General features: G+C 40.6%; 1 protein-coding gene across 3 annotated transcripts in view; it reads left to right on the forward strand.

Annotated features, from left to right (window-relative positions):
* Window positions 1–14,425, forward strand: part of kiaa0825 (KIAA0825 ortholog) — a 311,756-nt gene that overhangs the window by 46,914 nt on the left and 250,417 nt on the right. For 2 of the 3 annotated variants that reach the window (XM_055633331.1, XM_055633333.1), the window contains 5 exons: window positions 3,945–4,115; window positions 5,854–5,945; window positions 10,221–10,439; window positions 12,203–12,468; window positions 12,991–13,144. In XM_055633331.1, the coding sequence (XP_055489306.1) occupies window positions 3,945–4,115; window positions 5,854–5,945; window positions 10,221–10,439; window positions 12,203–12,468; window positions 12,991–13,144 (902 nt within the window). The remainder of the gene's footprint in view (window positions 1–3,944; window positions 4,116–5,853; window positions 5,946–10,220; window positions 10,440–12,202; window positions 12,469–12,990; window positions 13,145–14,425) is intronic. The other variant, XM_055633332.1, reaches the window with a different exon arrangement.

Raw genomic sequence — 14,425 nt, forward strand, 5'->3', positions numbered from 1 at the left:
CGGGCCGTAACCCTTCTTCACTTGTCTCTGTTCACTTCCTGTCTGCCACACTTTGTCCCAAAGATCCTATAGCTGAGCAAGATAGACCACTCCTGCTAAATGCAATGGGCTGACGTGTAGTACGCAATGGAACGTAACGTGGGTCTTTTTTTCATCCATTTCCGTAACCGGACCTGCCCCGACTCGCAGTATAATCAACGTTGCGGGGGAACAGTTTGTGTTAATAAATTAAAATTCTGAAAAAGGAGATTTTTACCAAATAACTTTTATTTTTACGAGGATGTTTCCATAACCGGCTTCCGTCTCTGCACTATTATCCTATGGGATCTTTGGTGCGGAGACGGAAGCCGGTTATGGAAATGGGGCCTTAAATAACCCATGAATCTGCCCATGACCATACTACGTCTTTTTCGTTGAGTGGACTATCTTGCTCGCTATAGGATCTTTGCTTTGTCCTGCCCCTCCTCTCTTCAAGCTTCACCCCCACCGTTCCTCCCCTCCCCCCAATCAGTCTGAAGATGAGTCCCGACCCAAAATGTCACTTATCCATGTTCTTCAGGGATGCTGCCTGAACTACTGAATTACTCCAGCAGTTTGCAACCTTTTTTGTAAACTGATATCTGCATTTTCTTATTTCTACATCGCCTTTTAAGATTACAGCTGTTACTTTCACTGCAGGTAATCATTGGAATTGACAAGCAATTGCTTCTATTGTAATTGGAATTGACAAGCAATTGCTTCTCTTGTAACCATAATGTATTCAATAATATAACATTCAGCCTTTAGTATTTTTAGCTTGCAGTTTAAAAAATCTTTAGTTTTGACAATACTGCAGGAAAAATAGTCTGAAACTCTAGCACCTAATCTACTTAACCCCAATAACATAATGGACTATGGTGAGATTTTCCACAACACAAGGTTTCTTAAGGATGCAACAAACGAGCTGCATTCCCTGGTTAGACTCTTTATCAGACAGATAACAGATAACTATTGTGATTAGATTGGCATCCACTGGAAGGAAGCATGACAAAAAAATGTTAAGCTCGAGACAAGATGTACTCAAAATAGGCAAAAGCAAACATTTTAAAAAAATGGTTGGAATAGAACAGGTGGTTCAACTCTTTCATTCCATGGAAGTTGGATTTGATTTATCACCTGATGCTGCTGATTATGGTCAGCATTATATTATGTCAGAAAATGTTGGAAGTACTCAGCAGATAGAGCAGCAACTGTAGAGAGAAACAGAAATAGAAATGTTATTCTGAAGGACAGCCAGAATAGAAGAGACGGAAAAAAAACTCTGCCCTTGTAATCATTCCTTAGCTCATATAGTCTGCAAAATGTCTCATCAACCATTTACAGGGTTTACTGGTTCAGATCAGGTCAAATTGCTACATGCCATTCGATCCTGCAGATTAAAGTTCTCTGGTATCAAATTTAGATCAGGAAATATATTTTGCATTTGTCCCATTAGCCTGCTTATACAAAACTCACCAATATCAAAATTAACCTCAGATGCATGGGTTTGAAAAAGAAACAAATAACTGTAATGTTTGGACAGTATCACTGGACAGCAACGGTCAAAGAATACTTTAACATCAAAGTTTCATTTAAGATGTGGCCAAGACCAGCAATTGTTGCAAATTTGTATAAGCCTAGAAGGTGAGACACTTCTTAAACTGTTGCATTACTCTGAAAAAGATATTCCAACAATATTATTGGGTAGAGTTCTAAAATTTTGATCCAACAATCATAAAAATAAAAAGCAAGGTTTTTCCAACTAGGAACAGTGTTTATTCCATATACTTACAAGCTATAGAATGTAGGTAATAGAATTCTAAAGCAAATGCATTTGTACTTCTTTGTAATACAGTTGGAGGCAATTGCGTGTATTACTAAAGAAGGTTGGATAGATTGCTAGGGTGTATGCTTTTTGTACAACTGATATCAGCAATTCATTCATCGTTCTGCAAAACGGTTGTCGAGTGTCATACAATGATGCTCTGGTGGTTTTTTAGCACGGCAGATCAATTTCCTGGTCCACATTCTTAAACAGCTCTGAAGTCTTTTATAAATAATGGAAATGCGTTGCTAAGTTTGCAGCTCATTTTGTTCTTCAGGATCAGCTCCTGTGCACTGATGAGTAGCCAATGTAACCCCACTTTTTAAGAAAAGAGGGAGAGAGAAAAATGGAAATTATAGACCAGTAAGTCTTACATCAGTAGTGGGGAAGATGCTTAAATTAAAATTTGATTATTAAAGATGTAATAGCAGCGCATTTGGAGAGCAGTGACAGGATCGATCAAAGTCAGCATGGATTTATGGAAATCATGTTTGATTAATCTTCTAGAATTTTGTGAGGATGTAACAAGTAGAAAGAATAAGGGAGAGCCAGTGGATGTGATGGACTTTCAAAAAGCCTTTGACAAGGTTCCACACAAGAGATTAGTGTGCAAAATGAGAGCACATGGTATTGGGGCTAGGGTATTAATATGGATAGACAACTGGTTGGCAGACAGGAAGCAAAGAGTATGAATTAACGGGTCCTTTTCAGAATGGCAGGCAGTGACTAGTGGAGTGCCACATGGCCCGGTGCTGGGATCCCAGTTAACTACAATATATTAACGATTTAGACGAGGGAATTAAATGTAACATCTCCAAGTTTGCGGATGACACAAAGCTGGGTGGCAGAGTGAGCTGCGAGGAGGGTGTCATGAGGCTATAGTGTGACTTGGATTTTTTGGGTGAGTGGGCAGATGCATGGCAGATGCAGTATAATGTGGATAAATGTGAGGTTATCCACGTTGATGGCAAGAACAGGAAGGCAGATTATTATCTGAATGGTGTCAGATCAGGAAAAGGGGAGGTTCAATGAGACCTGGGTGTCCTTGTACACCAGTCACTGAAAGTAAGCATGCAGGTACAGACGGGTGTGAAGAAAACTTATGGCATGTTGGCCTTCATTGCGAAAGGATTTGAGTTTAGGAGCAAGGAGGTCCTACTGCAGTTGTACAGGGCCCTCGTAAGATCACATCTGGAGTATTGTGTGCAGTTTTGGTCTCCTAATTTGAGAAAGGACATTCTTACTATTGAGGGAGTGCAGCGAATGTTCACCAGGTTCATTCCCGGATGGCGGGACTGACAAATGATGAAAGAATGGGTCGACTGGGCTTGTATTCACTGGAATTTAGGATGAATGGGGATCTTATAGAAACATATAAGTTTCTTAAGGGATTGGACAGGCTAGATGCAGGAACAATTTTCCTGATGTTGGGTGAGCCCAGAATCAGAGGTCACAGTTTAAGAATAAGGGGCAGGCCATTTAGGACTGAGATTAGGAAACACTTTTTTACACAGAGAGTTGTGAATCTGTGGAATTCTCTGCCACAGAAGGCAGTGGAGGCCAATTCACTGGAGGTTTTAGAGAGAGTTAGATTTAGCTCTTGGGGCTAACGAAAGGGATTTGGGGAAAAAGCAGGAACGGGGTACTGATTTTGGATGATCAGCCATGATCATTTTGAATGGCGGTGCTGGCTCGAAAGGTCATATGGCCAACTCCTGCACCTATTTTCTATGTTTCTTCTTGTCTTTGTTAATTTTTCACCTCATTTGGTCACTGAACCACTTCCTTTTTCATCACAATTGGTTACTGAAATCTGCCAACTGCTGTCCCATAATTTGATTGTGCCACTGTGTCAGAGTGTCATGGTGGTTTTGATTTTGCTAACTGATGCTAATTTCCAGCGAATTGTACCATTGCACCAGATTTGTCTCTTAATATTTGAATGAAAGTTAGCTCCTGAAAAACTTTTTAATGTCTCTGCTGACGTAGCTGTAACGTAGCTGTTTTCACATAATGTCATTACGAACAATACTTTCAAGTTATATTTATTCTGTAATTGTCTATTAATTTATCAATATAAACTCTCTTTGTTTTGTTCCAGTTACCCAGGAGCAGTCGAAGCAGATAGGAAACTTGGATATCACTACCCACCAGCTTAGAAGTCTTTCCCAACTGATAAAAATTCTTATTCTTCTGGAAAAAAGAATGAAAGAACTTCTTTCAGAAGTCTTTTTGGAAAGCACTTTCACACAGCAAGGCAGAAATGTTCGAGGTATTTCTTATTCATTAGCTTTTTAGAATGATTGACATAATTTTCCATCTACACATAACAAAAACTCTGATCTTGTGCTTGCGGGGTTTTTCTATTTGCGCAAAAACAGTACGCGATAGTGCTATGATTTTTCGGCGTTCTCCTGTGATGCAAGTGCAACAAGTTTCGTTCCGATTGGTGGTATTTTGTAAAAGTTAGTGAGGTTTAAAGATCTTAAAAACTGCGCATTCCTTCAGTCAGCGCCACGCAGATTGGTCTCTTCTCCTGTCAGTCAATGCCACGGCCGGTGTGGCGACGCCCCTTCATGCCCCACCAGCGGCGACCTGTCCCCCCCTCACTCACAAACTCCTCTCTCCCCTCCTCACAGAAAACTGTCCATCGTCTCCCCCCACCAACAGCGGCGGCCGCGGGGGGAGTTCAGTGGAGGCCAAGAAGAGATCCACAGTGTTCCATTACAAGTACTACCTAGGACTTGTTTTTCAGTAGAAGCCCTGTGGAGGCCCTTCTCGGAGGATATCTTCTCCACCAGCTCATCGAAATTCATGGTGCCCACCTTGACGAAAAAACCGACTCCATCTCCCCCCCCCCCACTCCCCCACCCCCCTCCCCGTGGCCCAGCTGCGGCAGCGAGCAGGCAGGCAGGTTGTTGGGTGGGCAGGGCGGGGACGGGGCGGTCAGACAGGACGGGGACGGGCCCAGCAGCGGCTTAGCCGGAGTGGGCGGAGGGATGGATGGAGAGTCGGGTTGCTGGGTGGCCGAGCAGTTTGAGGAGAGTTTGAGAGACCCACACACGCCCAGTCCAGCCCAAATCAAAACAAAACAAAACAAACTGGTCCAATCGTCAAGTCAACGAGATCTAAACCACAGCTAACAATGAATGACCTTTGGAGGAAGGAACTGCAGATGCTGCTTTTTATGTATGGAGGGAGGGAGTGACTGAGGGTAGGGGAGAGAGAGGTGAGGGAGGGATTGGGGGAGGGGAGGAGGAGAGAGGAAGGAAGAGGGAGGGTGAAGAGGAGGGGGATGGAGTGCTGGGGGATGAGGGGAAATAAGCCGTGCCTGCGCGGTTGGGGGCTATGCGTGAGTGGTGCAATATTGCGTTGGGGGGACGGGTTGCTTTGGGGGAACGGTTGAGTGGTGGAATATTGCATTGGGGAACGAGTCGCGTTGGGGGACCAGACCTCCCGGGTGACAGGGACCCAACGGGTCCCACTTTGTCTGGTCAATTTATAAAATCAGGCCATTGTTGCAGAACATCGCACAAGAACAGGTCTTTATGTGCACAATGTCTGTGCCAAAGATGATGCCAAGACCATCTCTAATCTACCTGCACATAATGCATATCCCTCCATTCCCTGCATATCCATATACCTATCCAAAAGTCCCTTGAATGCTGCCAGCATGTCTGCTTTAACCACAAACCCAGCTTTAAAAAAAAATAAAAAAATTCTCAAATTGACAATTTTATTACACACTTTAGGTTTGGTCAAATCCAAATAAGTTTGAGCCGAATTATAGAACCTTTAATTCAGAAATCTAGCACAATTTTGAGTGCAGTTTACACCAGGGTTGCTGCATTCATTCAGTAGCCTCATCATTTAAAATAGAAAGCTAGTCAATTTCCTAAATCTAAAGCAAAATCAGCTTCAAAATAGAAAAATATATTTGTACCTATCTAGTTCGTCAAGATGGAATAAAACATCAATGATCTTTAGTATGGTAATTTTATCTTTGCTAGGAGTGCTAAAGAAGGCCCCAGCAAATATTGACATGTCATCAGATATGAACAAAACCTGCATGCAAGATGACCAGTTGCTATTTATGGCTGAGGTAATCTAATCTCTTCTATGTTTAACAACAATAGATACTATATATTTTATTTGTATTTCAGAATGCCACGAGCTATGTTTGTATTCTAATTCTCAATAGACAATAATGTTCTAAAGTAGAAGCCAGAATTGGACTGCATGGTGCCCTGCAAGAAAGCTCCTCCATTCAAAAATATAGCAAATCTTCATCCTGCTTAGTAGTTTTTTGTTTAACGTGACAGATCCTTTGATTAGTTAGATCTGAAAAATCTATCAGTGCTCTCTAACTAAAAGAACAGATAAGGGACCACATAAGAGATCATTAAACAGAGCACACATGGTGATGGGGTTAATATACCAGCCTTGATTGAGAATTGGTTTACAGAGGAAAAATAAAGAGTAAGAGTAGACATATACTTTCAAGTTGGTGCTGGGGGCCCAGCCTCAGACTTGGATGAAAGGGTCAAGTGTAATATATGTCAGGTTGCAGCCAATACATTAAAAAGGTGGCTGAGTGGTCCTTGACAAAAATGTGTGGAGGCTTTGAGCAGACATAGATAGCCTGGGTGAATGTGAAACTGAAAATATTACGTGGGAAAAGTTGAAGTTATCCATATGGCTGGTGATGTGTCTCGGATAATCAGTCCTGGGCCCAGCACATAGAAGATCGTGCTCCCGCACCTCCGCTTTCCTTGATGTTTAGAGAGATTCAGCACGTCACCAAATACTCTGGACTTCTACAGATGCACTGTGGAACCATCCTGACTTGTTGCATGTGACTTGTAATGGCAATTGCAACACAAGAGGGTTGAGAGAGTGGTGGACTCAGCCTGCTCCATCATGTGTACATCAGAGATTGGGAAAGTGCAGTAGTTCTCCAGATTGACATATGTAGAGATATCACGATGCAAGGCTGCAAGATCTTCTTCAGCGATGCAGAGCCAAAGGCATCAATCTGAACCGGACGAAGTCGGTAGTGAAAACTACGTGTATCACATTTCTAGGGCATGTAGTTACAAATCGTGGTCTGAAACCGGATCCGAAGAAGATCCAGGCTATCCTTATAGATGCCCAATCCAACCAATCTAACAGAAATCCAAAGATTACAAGGCAGTGTAAACTACTTGGCAAGATCCCTGCCAATGTTGTCGGACACATTCGAGCCTTTGAGGAGATTGACCCACAAAGAAATAGAGTGAGAATGGTCATCAGAACATGACACGGCAATGCCAAAGATCAAGGAGCTGTTGACAACGGCACCTATTCTGGCGTACAACACACCAGATGAACAGCTGACCATACAATGTGATACAAGCAAGGCAGGTCTAGGTGGAACACTTATGCAGAAAGGACAACCACTGTCCTATGTGAGTTGAGCATTGACACCAACCGAGCAGAGATGCTCAGATTGAGAAAGATACACTAGCAATAGTGTTTGCCCTCGAGCGCTTTCATCAGTACACCTAAGGACAGAGAGTGATCGTTGAGAGTGACCACAAGCCATTGGATGTAATCGTGAAAAAGCTCCTGCATACAGCACCAAGACGTCTTCAGGGAATGGTGATGAGGATGCTACACTATGACATCGAGATCAAATGGGTAAAGGGAAAAGACAGCATCTAGCAGATATGCTCTCCCGAGCATACCTGCCTGACACCACAGGATCAACCAGATTCACTGATGTCAATGTAGTTGAGTCCTTGAGCTTGGGAGAGAACAAGGTCAAATGCATCCAAGCCCACACCAGGGAAGATGAAACACCGCAGACCGTTAAGACAGTGATCCAAAATGGATGGCCAGATTACAAAGCAGGTCCCAGAGGCAGCACAACCATACTTCAAGGTCAGAGACGAATTGAGTGTGCAAGTCGGCCTAATATTCAGAGGAGAGAGCGTTGTAATCCCTATCACTCTACGCAAAGAAATGAAGGAGACACTCCACACCTCTTACCTGGGAGTAGAAGGAACCTTCAGACATGCTAGAGAATGCATTTTCTGGTCCGGAATGACTTTGATGTGAAACAGGGTTACAGGGTTACAGGGTTTCCTTTATTGTCATTCAGACCGAAGTCTGAACGAAATTTCGTGCCTGCAGTCATACATACATACAATAAAATTAAAAAACAACAATAAACACATATTAACATCCACCACAGTGAGTCCACCTAGCACCTCCTCACTGTGAAGCCTGCAGGACGTACAACAACAGAATCAGAAAGAAACCCCATGATGCCCCATGACCTCCCAGATTGCCCATTAGAGAAAGTGGGAACCGATCTGTTCGAACTTGAGGAAAAGCACTATCTAATCACAGTTGACTATCTATCTAATTTCTGGGAAATGGACAGACTGGATGACCTGACCAGCAGGACAGTCGTGGTGAAACTCAAGAACCACTTCGCAAGATACGGAATTCCCAGCACTGTGGTAAGCGACAACGGGTCACAGTTCTCATCAGAGGAGTTTGCCACATTTGCCAGGAAATGGGAATTTGAGCTACACAATTTCTCCAAGACATAGCCATGCTAATGGAAAGGTGGAATCGGCAGTCAAGGCAGCTAAGTGAGTTCTGAAGAAAATCACTCACTCCAAAACAGATGTCTACTTGGCAATACTGGAATTGCGCAACAGCCCTGCGCAAGGAGGGAACAGTAGTCCTGCACAAAGACTACATGGAAGGAGAACAATAACGGTACTTCCAACAACATCTAATCTCCTCAAACCATGTGGTGCAAAGATACTCACAGAAGAGAGGAATAAAATGAAGGATTTGCAAGGAAAACAGTCAAAGATCTCCAACCAACATGCCAAGGATCTGCCAATCCTGGAAGAAGGTGATGTCATAAGATATAAACCCTATAAACTAGGAGATACAGATGGCAGAGAGCAACAGTTCAGAAACGACTGGATGAGAGATCATACAAAGTCGAGACAGAATCAACACTTCTAATCTGACGTAATCGAGTGGATCTGAAGAAGACCTGAGAACTACCCCAATACAAAACTCCAGAGAACCCACCAGACGTGGAGAAGACTGGGACACCTATGCAACCTCAGCTGACACAGTGAAAACCAACGCAACATGCATCACCAGGAAAAGAGGCAACTCGTGAAACTCAGAACACAGAGAAAACTAAACAACATCAAAGTGACACAAGAGAAGAAACTAGAAAGACACTTCTGAAATAAACACCATCACAAGGACTAGGGTAGGAAGAGTTGTCAGACTGCCAGAAAGACACGGCGAGTATGTCAAGAAGTAAGGTGTTTTGTTGTGATGTACCTAAATGCTTATGAGAAGAAAGAATGTGAACATTATTTTGTGTTATTGAAACAAGTCACAAGTATGGCTATGGGAAAAGTTGTGAAATAAGACAGAACAGTTTTATTCAGTTAAGTCAAACCATATTACTAGTGTATATTATTATGAAAAGTGTTTAGGTTTGCTTTATTTTGGATCTTTGGAAATGTAATCCCAAATTGTCAAAAAGGAAAGGATGTATCAATGTCCCTGTAATTTCAGCATAGGAGCTGTGCTCGTACTCGCGCATGCTCATACTCGCACACATTATTATGTAAATGAGGTCAGTGACTTGACCTGGAAATAAATAATTCTTGCTTTTGATCCCAACCCGAGTGAGTGTGGAGCCATCTTTCTACATCTAATATCTGCTAGTTTTACCTATATCGTAAGCAGACACATATCAAAACAGATCCTATCTGAAATACTGTGCACAAGTCTGGTCTTCCTATGTAAGGATGGGAATATTTTTGATTGGGGCAGTGCAGTAGTTCACCAGATTGACATATGTAGAGATGTGGTATAAACAAGCCATTGTCCTGCTCATGCTTCCATTATTTTATGTTCCAATGCTCTGGGAGCCATTTGTGTGAGGTGGAACTCAGTTCTGATCTAAGTTCTTGTCTCCCAAGTGTCACTAAAATTTTCTTTCCTCCTCTTGTTTTGCAATGTCTGCTTGTTTTTAAAGCAGTTCATGGTGACAGAAAACATTAAATGGTTGAAGTGTTGAAATATAAATTTGTACAGATGTCAGACCCCACCGTGAAGCAAACCCCTAAAATGAATCTCCTTTTATGCTTGGGTTAATTAGTAGGTATCAGCAAATATTACCAGCAATAAATAGAAGATTTTAGTAAGATTTTAGTAAGAATCTTTGGTACAAAATATTAAAGTATTATATGGAATACTTAAATAGATTCATAATTTGAATTCAAATATATTTACAATGGTGTTAATGCTAATCAACTACAATTCTATTATTTTCTTCATATTGCAGTATGTTTCTCTAGAATGTGACTGGAGAAATGCTTTCAAGGAGTTGGCTCATTCTGCAGCCTACTCTGTGAAGATGGTAATTGAAGAAATATGTTCAAAATACCTTGAACAAGAAACAAACCTTTACAACTCAGGTAAAAGCTTAGCAATGTGCACACAATCCGTGGAAGCTAAATGGAATCAATGTACGGAGAAAGAACCATCTAAAAAAGTCACAAAGGTAATATCAGTTTAACAGATTGATAAAGAAGGGGTTCGGCCCGAAACGTTGCCTATTTCCTTCGCTCCATAGATGCTGCTGCACCCGCTGAGTTTCTCCAGCACTTTTGTCTAACAGATTGATAATATATTCAGCAAAGATTGGTAGAAAATTATAGAAACATATCACAGATAGTCTAGCCACAGCATTCAAAAATGTAGAGAGCTATCAGAATATGTAATGTTAAATGAGATTAATAGAAAAATCTATGCCATAAACATGTTTACAGTTTTGCCTCTCATACCTCTCAGATAGCATATGAATCATCTTCAATATTTGTTAATTTCTTGGAAATTAATTGAATTAAGAGATATGGGGCTAAGGAAAGTGAAAAGAAAAGTGGTACTGAGGTAAACATCTTCAATATTTGTCTGCTATGATCTATGATCTCCTTAAATGTTGTTGCAAGTGCAAGGGGATGAATGACCTTCTTATGCAACTATTTCATATGTGTCAACATCCTATATAAACATATATCAATATGGTCTGTGCTTTCATTTCCTTTCTTATTGATTGGCCATAGGGACATGACAAAGCTGCTAATAATGTTTTCATGCATTAGATTCAGCCCTTTTGCAATATGGACAATCATTATAATTCACTGAGGCAAATTTGCCTCTGGATTTTCATTTATCATTATATATGGGAAGGAATTGAACCATTTTAGAAGGTAGCATTGTGGTTTGTGTTTCCACAGTGCTCATTGACAAAGATAAGCATCTATTGCTTGGGGATGTAGAAGACTAACTATAGTCACAGGAGATAGCAGTATATTCCAACTGACCTTGACCTTTGGCATCTCTTTTGTCTGAATAATGAACCTACCATCAAGTACATTGAGAGTTCAATGTTGTAACGTTAAAACAACCTCAGTCCTTATCATTATAAATGATTAGTCACTTGTTTGACATTGTAATATTCTTTGGAGTGCATCACCTCAGATATGTAATAGTTGGTAAAACTACAGATTTCTCCCAATAAGCTTGTCGTGAATATTGACGGTTTTCGTAGAATGAGAATAATAAGATGAGTCCAGATATCTTGTACATAGCTCACTCCTGCACAACTATATTCAATTCCCAGTGGAATGAAGAGAGCAAACTCCAATTAGTTTTCTTCCCTGCAAAAGAAGCCACTGCCAAAACTAAGATTGGCAAATTTAGCCTAGCCTTGTCTCCAAATGATCATGGTTATTGGATGAATTATTCTATTAATTCTGAGCTCTGTTATAAAAATACGGCTGAATGGTTAAACGTGAATAATTCTTATTTTGATTTGTGTTACAAAAGTAATTTATGTGATTAGTAATATTTATATCTGTTTGGAAGTTATAGGTGCATAGAATCAGTCCTGGTAAATTAAATTTTGGAACTTATAAAATTATGTTTTTGTAAAGAAATGTAATTTTTTGCAATAATCTTTTGGTGATTTACATTTCATTACTGGCACTTCCATTTCTATGCATTCATTAAATTAACTATTGAATTGCTTATAGTATTCAAGTACATAGCAACAGAATACTTGTTTGTATAAATGTAGTAATTGAAAGTGTTTTACAAAGCAATAGCACATCTATTAATGTATTTTAATTGTAATTTGATCTATTTTATAGCTCTCATGCTTCATTGTGCAGGAGATCTTTTTTCTATTATGCAGTGCGCTTTTCTTGATAATTATGATAATTCTGTCAGGCCTCAACATTAGATATATTTATTCTTTTCTAGTTTTGTTCTGACATCATGATGGATATTGATACGTTATTTCCATTGGCCCTGGCAAGCAATGAAAACTTTCTTCAGGAAATTAGGGAAAACTTTGTGGAAAGTTATTCCAAAGTGGCTGCAGATGTCCTATCTCGACTTGAAGAGAGAAGCAAAGACGTTCCTTCTAAGGTTCCAGTGCAAAACCTATATATTATCCTCTCCACAGCGATATTTGTCCATAATTTCTTAACCAAGTATGAAAATGCATTGAAACAGACGAGTAAAAAGTAAGTTTTCCGCACTGAAGCCGTTTAAATTGAAAAGTGAAATAAATTTAAGCAATTAAATGTTACATCATTACTAAATGCCTTCTAATTATATCTGTACAAAAAAAAAATAATAATCAGTCTCAACCCGAAACGTCACCTATTCCTTCGCTCCGTTGAGTTTCTCCACTATTTTTGTCTACCTTTGTTTCTAGATGGGCTGTTTTTAACTTATTTTTTAAATAAATTTATAAAAGCAAATATGTTGCTTGCCTTGTACATAGTTGACACCATAGCTAAAATATTGAAGTAATAATAAAGTTGTATACATTTCATTCTGACAGTTTGATGAGAAGAGATCCTATCATGATCATATTTTTTAGCCTTTAAAGCAAAGAACACATTATAAAAGTATTTTGAATATTAACATCACCTTTAGGCAAAGATAAAATGAATGATTGATTCATAATAATTAGGACCATCTGTGCATTGGAGATTGTTGCCTTTTGCCAAGGGCTTAAATAAACATCTTTTTTTTTCAAGTAGGTCGTTGTTTTTGCTGCCAGTTCAGCAGTATCAAGAATTCATCAAAGTGATCCAATTTCAAATTACAAGCTACAACATAAGAGTTTGTGCCACAAGTATTTTCCAGGATGCCCAGAGCCACCACTGGGAAGACTCCAAATCGTTTTATGAGGTTTGGAAATTCTTTACTTTTTCGTCTGTTTCTGTAATTGTAATCTAATTTTAGTTTGATTGTATGCTGAATAAGAATACAACAGTCATTTCCTACTACAATAGAAGTCTACACAGACCCAGTGGCGGACCTACATTTTTGGGGCCCTGAAGCTTGAACTGTTATGGGGGCCCTTCGTAACCATCAACGAGGTCTGGGTAACCACTGTTATCTTCTTCAATGGGGTTGTTCTACGACAGGCTGGCTAGGCCCCAGGTTTTGGGGGCAACTCACCCTGAAGCTCCAGCATTTTCAATAAATTGAAAGTGATTCTCACGCTTTCTGCTGGTAGTTTACGTAACAGAATGTTTCCAACACATGAGCAGTAAAATAACCCTCAAAAGATATATATTTCATGAAATAGACAATAGACATTTCTATGATCATCCACAATCAGTACCCTGTTCCTTCTCCCCATATCCCTTGACTCTGCTATCTTTAAGAGCTCTATCTAACTCTCTCTTGAAAGCCTCCAGAGAATTGGCCTCCACTGCCAATCCACTCTTGAAGATAGCGGAGTACTGATACGGGGTACTGATTGTTGATTATCAGCCATGATCACATTGAATGGCGGTGCTGGCTTGAAGTGCCGAATGGCCTACTCCTGCACCTATTGTCTATTGACAACTCTCTGTGTGAAAAAGGATTTCTTCATCTCCGTTCTAAATGGCCACTTAAACTGTGACCCCTGGTTCTGGACTCTCTCAGCATTGGAAACATGTTTCCTGCCTCTAGTGTGTCCAAACCCTTAATAATCATATGTTTCAATAAATGGCCTCAAACAGCTAAAACAATCTTTACAAAAAAATGTTACCTGAAATGTCTCTTTACCTAGCACTGAGATGAGGAAAAACGTTTTCACCCAGAGTTGTGAATTTGTGGAATTCTCTGCCACAGAAGGCAGTGGTCTTGTCTTTCAGCAGCACCTCGGTCTCCCTTCCTGAGCTCAGATACCCACTTCTCACCTCACCTACGCTCACTTCCCCTCACCTACACCTCGACTAAACCCCTCGCCTCAACGATACCTCATTACCAAACATCTCCTCACACCTAAACCTTGCCTCGACCTAAACCTTGCCTCGACTAAACCTTACCTCACTAAACCTCGCCCCTCAAATAAACCTCACACCTCGCCTCACACCTTAACCCCACCTCAATTTGACTAAAACCTCACACCTAATCTGCGCCTCGTCTAATCGCCGCCTCTCCAGCTTCCGCTCCCACTATTTATAGCCCCCTCCC

The sequence above is a fragment of the Leucoraja erinacea genome, chromosome 3 (assembly GCF_028641065.1).
Source record: "Leucoraja erinacea ecotype New England chromosome 3, Leri_hhj_1, whole genome shotgun sequence".
In the NCBI taxonomy this organism is placed as follows: Eukaryota; Metazoa; Chordata; class Chondrichthyes; order Rajiformes; family Rajidae; genus Leucoraja; species Leucoraja erinaceus.